General features: G+C 38.5%; 1 protein-coding gene across 4 annotated transcripts in view; it reads left to right on the top strand.

Annotated features, from left to right (window-relative positions):
* Positions 1–4,847, top strand: part of YY1 (YY1 transcription factor) — a 43,196-nt gene extending 38,349 nt beyond the window's left edge. The window contains exons 4-7 of one of the 4 annotated variants that reach the window (XR_006291500.1): positions 464–557; positions 1,014–1,172; positions 1,785–2,106; positions 3,791–4,000. Coding sequence is in view for 2 of the 4 variants with exons in the window: in XM_027827315.3 (XP_027683116.2) it covers positions 1,014–1,172; positions 3,791–3,973 (342 nt within the window). In the remaining 2 variants the exon portion in view is untranslated. Of the gene's footprint in view, positions 1–463; positions 558–1,013; positions 1,173–1,784; positions 2,107–3,790 lie in introns of all 4 variants that reach the window. The other 3 variants (XR_005225604.2, XM_043548536.1, XM_027827315.3) reach the window with 3 other exon arrangements.
* The last annotated feature ends 1,153 nt before the right edge of the window (positions 4,848–6,000 follow it).

The following is a 6,000-nucleotide window of genomic DNA, read 5'->3' on the forward strand; positions in this document are numbered from 1 at the left end:
TTTTCCAAATCTTAGCAACCAGGAAAGATAGAATGGGAAGTTCATAGATTAGGGATGCAGAAAGGGAATAGCTCAATGAAGAACCATTATGACTAGGTAGGACTTCAGCCTAATCTTGTCTGTCTTTAGTCTCTCTGCAAATGCAATATTCAAAAAATAAGTGAATCTGCAGATGCAGGATCTTCAAGAAGTGGGGATGAGTTCCCATTACTTGGGGTCATAGACTCTCTTGTTGCTCAGGAGTGAGATCTGTATTCTGCCTTCCTGTGAGGCAGGTGGTGGTCTTCAGTCTTCATGACCCAGCAGCACCAGATCCTCCTTTCCCCTCCCTAGAAACCACACAGCTGTTACCTTTGTAATCCTAGTCAATTTATCAGATTCATTCTGCTCTCAGTGCATTATGGAATAGATTTCTTCTGTAGCTGCTGTGCCTTGGAGACCCTCTTGCTTCTTTCTCTGTCAGGAACAGGAAACAGACAAAGAAAGAAGAAAGAGGGACAGTAGGAGATGGACAGAGACAGACATCACTTGCACAAAGAATATGGGGCCCACCAAAGGTAGCGGTGGACTACCATCATTTTACCTTTTGCTAGCCCTCGGACTACCGTAAATTTTCTTCAGTTTGTCACCTGTGCTTCTGTTAATAGGATATAATCTTATGGGGAAGATGCAGTATATGTTAATAAAACTTGACTGCATGTAGTACACTAATGTTGTATGGGTGAGTGAGTTGGATTTTTTTCCTCACCTCTTAAATTATTGATATTTACTGTGTGTCTATAGTAAGAGTTTGTGATAATTTTACTGTAAAAGTGTTTTATTTTTAACCTCCTAAGTCAAAGTAAAATATGTATCAATGTGAGGGAGTGTGTCTTTTCAGGGCCAGCTTCTATTTTAAGGTATTTTTCCAGGGAAAAGGGAGGGATAACTAAACTTTTATTTACTAAAATGCTAGACATTTTATTATCGGAACGTGTTTATGTATTGACTTTTTTTTTATTATTCTCTTTAAGGGCTGCACAAAAATGTTCAGGGACAACTCTGCTATGAGGAAGCATCTGCACACTCATGGTCCTCGAGTACATGTATGTGCAGAATGTGGCAAGGCCTTTGTGGAGAGTTCCAAATTAAAGCGACATCAGCTAGTTCATACTGGAGAGAAGCCCTTTCAGGTATGGCCACTTTCGAGACATGCAGAGTACTCAAGTTTTTTAATAATAATAATAATAAAAACAAAAAAAAGGCAAGAGACTATGCTTATCTGGCTTTCCTTCCAGTTGAGGCAAGGAAGCATCTTGTCTCAAAATAAAATTGCATGTGGTTACTTGACAGGCAGAATCAAAACATGATCCAAAGTCTGTTGATACCAATAGCAGCCTTTCCATTGACTTTAGAGGGCATTGGATCAGATCCTTAGAGAAGTTAGAACAAGTTCTCTGTTCACTAATTATTAATGCTTAGACAAAATTGATTGTTTATTTCCAGGTGTACTTTGGAAGCGGGGTGCATTATAGCACACACATCAGCACATTTAAATGTAACTATCATTCTAGCCTACTTGCAAGAAAATTAGACTTTAAAACCATATTTGAGGAAACCCTCATTGCTTCCTCTTTTTCAACTTGATGTATTTTACCAATGTAAACAAGGCCTCAGGTTATGCTGATTAGGGTGTGTAAGTGGAATGTCTTTCGCTATTAAGAGTCCTACTGTGTAGCTTGGCAGATTAAGACTGCAAAGCTGGATAACAATATATTAATTGTGTGGATTTTTGTTTTCTTTAGAGGCTGTTTTTGGAACACATTTGTAAACAAACTGCCTGAATTCTTTACATTAAAATCTACAGTGGGGATACTCCCCATGGGGGGAGAAATTGTTTCATTCTCTCTCCTTTTTTTAATGTCCCCCATGTTGTCAGCAGACACTTTTTTTCTTGTGCTGTTTGATGCACCATTGGCTAATCAGAATGCTTAACTTTCAAGTTCTGAGTGTTAATCAACTTTAAAATTAAAGCCATGAACTACCCACTGAATATCCTCTGATGCTACGACAATGTAGGAGACGCTTGAGCTCCTGCCACCAGAGGTCCCCAGCCTTCTTCATATGGTAAATATCATTCAAAAATTACTTTAGACTCTGAATTATACAACATGCAGAAATAACTGATGCACATCAGTTCAGTTAAGATATCCTCTTTTAATTTGTTTCTTCAAGAAACTAATCTGTCATAAGACAGAAACTGATATTCTAAAAATGAGATTCTTTAATACAGAAAACCTCCAAACCTACCACTTCTTCTGGTCTTAAAAAAAAAAGCCACTAAATATTGTTCCTAATCATTTTAAGAATTAAAAGTCCCCAAGTCATTGCCTGAATTATCCACCTCTGAGTGATTCTCTAGCCCAGTGGTTAGAGTATTCACCTGGAAGATGGGATACCCAAGTTCAAGTTCTTGCTCTACTCAGTATTGCATGAGTTATGCAGGAAGTCAGACTAGACTAGATTATCACAGTAGTTCCTTTTGGCCTTAGAATTTATACTTTTTCATAGAACGTGATGGCTTGAATTCAGTAAGTTGTGGGTTTTGTTGTTTGTTTCCCAGAAACAAATATTCCTGTGGCTGTGGAGTTTTTATTCATACATTTATCTGTTTTTATTTGTAGCACAAAAAAAAAAAACCACTCTGATCCAGGCTCTTGTGGCTCTTTATGTACATTAAGAACAATTGTATAAAGCATGAGTTAGCTGCTCATCTCACCCCTGTGTGGCAACAACTCATAAAATAAATATCTTATCTGAACAGTAGCCCATCTGACCCACAAATAACCATTATTGTTCTGTGCCCTTCTCTCCCCAAAAACCTGGGGGAAATTGCAGTCTGAGTCCCTGCAGTTGAATGGAGTCTAGCTGCTTTTTGGAGCAAGTGGGAAGGAGGGGTACCAAATTCTAAAGCTGAGGGCTTCTTTAACTGAGAGTTAAACTCTGTGATAACCCAGTTCCTGTTTCTCTGCTCCCTCCCCTCCCCCAAGCCCAGCCAGGGGACCAGACACCCACAATCCCTTTCCTCTCTTCCCCACCCCCCCTCCGCAGCCCAGACACCCTCCTCCCTCCTGGGGATCCAGATTGAGAAGCAGCCTGATGCTTGGTCCCAGGCTTGCATGGAGTTTTTTCCGTGCCACCCTCTCCTTCCCTCAAGGCATGCTGGGAACTGCAGCTGCCCGGAACTCTCTAGCTCCCTCTCCCTTCCCCAGCATGTCAAGTGACCCCTAGTGGCGGCTAGCAGGCACTGTAGCCCATTTCTGTGGGGGGAAAGGAAATTCTGTGTGCACAGTGTTAATTTCTGCAAAATTCTGCATTGCACAGTGGTGCAGAATCCTTCTAGGAGTAAAAGAGGGAGTGTGTAGAGAAAGTGCTTACTTTTTGCAAGCTTGGAGCTCTGCTATCTTCAGAATTTTCGTTCACAGTAGTCTACTGTGTACATTGCAACTATTTTGAGAAAAATACCAGTCATCAGTTTTCTCTTTAGGCTTTCACTAAAAAAAAACAAAACTTCGTATGTTAAATGAGATGTAATGAATTCAGTGTTGATATGCTAAGACCTGCAATTTATTTCTCAGGCAAAGCTCCCACTGGTTTTAGTGGGAGTTTTCAGGGAAAATGGACTGCAGGATCAGGACCTGATATTTGTAAAGGGAATTCAGTAATGCAAGCAAGAATCTTTTGCTGACTTACCAAGTATCCATTGCTCCTGTTGAGACTGTTTTTAATCTATGACCTTTCCTCCCAACAGTGCACGTTTGAAGGATGTGGAAAGCGATTTTCACTGGACTTCAATTTACGCACACATGTGCGAATTCACACTGGCGACAGGCCCTATGTGTGCCCGTTTGACGGCTGTAATAAGAAGTTTGCTCAATCAACTAACCTGAAATCTCACATCTTAACACATGCTAAGGCCAAAAACAACCAGTGAAAGTAAGCGAGAAGAAAGCTCTTGAACTCTCAAAGCATCTTACAGGAGTATGGGAATAAATATGCCTCCCCTTTGTATATTGTTTCTAGGAAAGAATTTTAAAAAAAGAACCCTACCCACCTAAAGGACATGTTTTGATAAAGTAGTAAATAAATAAAAACTTTAAGATGACGTTGCTAAGATGCTCTACCTTGCTCTGTAATCCAGTTTCAAGAACACGGTGTTTTGTAAAGTGTGCTCCCAACAGGAGGGGACAATTGATGAACTTGCATCAAAAAGAGACAATTCTTTATACAACAGTGCTAAAATTGGACTTCTTTTCACATTCTTATAAATATGAAGCTCACCTGTTGCTTACAATTTTTTTAATTTTGTATTTTCCAAGTGTGCATATTGTACACTTTTTGGGGATATGCTTAGTAATGCTATGTGTGATTTTTCTGGAGGTTGATAACTTTGCTTGCAGTAGATTTTCTTTAAAAGAATGGGCAGTTACATGCATACTTCAAAAGTATTTTCCTGTAAAGAAAAAAGTTATATAGGTTTTGTTTGCTATCTTAATTTTGGTTGTATTCTTTGATGTTAACACATTTTTGTATAATTGTATCGTATAGCTGTAATGAAATCATGTAGTATCAAATATTAGATGTGATTTAATAGTGTTAATCAATTTAAACCCATTTTAGTCACTTTTTTTGGAAAAATACTGCCAGATGCTGATGTTCAGTGTAATTTCTCTTTGCCTGTTCAGTTACGGAAAGTGGTGCTCAGTTGTAGAATGTATTGTACAGGCACTGACCTTTTATTAACACCTGATAATATGTACAACCCATGTAATAGAAAGGACAACAATAAAACAGTGGTCCTAAAGAAAGAGTATGGCAGAAGATGATCTGTAAGCACAGTCTATTTTCTTTTTTTTGTCCAGAATAATTACAGTTCTTGAACCTCCCAGAAATTGGAAGCTTAAATAAAACTCAAGTTTCCTTTACTTTGCATTCAATTACAATGATTTTTGATTAAGTAATACATCTGTGGCAAAGCAGAATATACCAAAGGTGGTAATTTTAGTCAGAATTGGTGACAGTAATTCTGGGTTTGGGAGTGACCTGGACTTCTATTAACTGGAATAATGGAGTTGGTGACAGTTTTCAGCACCCACAGCCAGCCAATCAGTGGAACAATACAGTGTCTAAATTAATTGTGCTTCTCTCCTTAATCAAGGTAAGGGGTAGGTGGAGTGGAGGTGTGTGGGTGGGGTGCTTCTTTACTTAGTCAAGGTGTGGGTGGGTGGGTGGGTGGGTTCAATGGCGACACTGGAATATTGAGAGAACTCTTTGTTGTTTGATTGGGCTAGCCTTCAGTTTTGGACCAGGTGGAGTAACGGAGGTCCATGCTTAGAGCAAAGAACAAAAGACCATGAAAATTCCCAATAAGTTTTAACATACACAATATTCTTTTGATGGTCTAATCGCAAATGATTTCTAACACTTTGTTACAAATGTTGAGTAATAAATCTGTACTGTAGTAAACAGCGAAAGAGTGACAAACACAAGAATTTGCACAAAGAATGCATATGTATTGTTTTAAAAGAATGTGAAAAAAAAAAAAAAAAAGGCTTAAAGAACGTTGTTCCAAACAGTGTCTGGTAGTAATATGTTTGTAGACCTCAATCTCTGCATCTGTTTTGAGAATATAATCTATCAAATTTTACAAGATTAAAATTAGGTAGCAAAACTTTTTTCCAAATTGTTGGACTTTGGTTTCAACTAGCGATGTTAAGTGCTTGCATAACATACAGGCCATTTTACAAATACCAAGGAAGGATTTTCATTTACAACTAATTTAATTTTATTCTTAAAATAGACCCTGCATCTCTGGTTTTGGAGGCAGAAGAATAGTGAAGTGGTTGGGTAACTTAAAAATGTACATTGGACTATCGAAAAGACAATACTAGTTTTGTTTTGGTTTTTTTTTTGTGGTTTTGTTTTGGTTCCCCCCGCGCCCACCCCCCAACATGGCTACAT

This window comes from Chelonia mydas, chromosome 6 (assembly GCF_015237465.2).
Source record: "Chelonia mydas isolate rCheMyd1 chromosome 6, rCheMyd1.pri.v2, whole genome shotgun sequence".
NCBI lineage: Eukaryota > Metazoa > Chordata > Testudines > Cheloniidae > Chelonia > Chelonia mydas.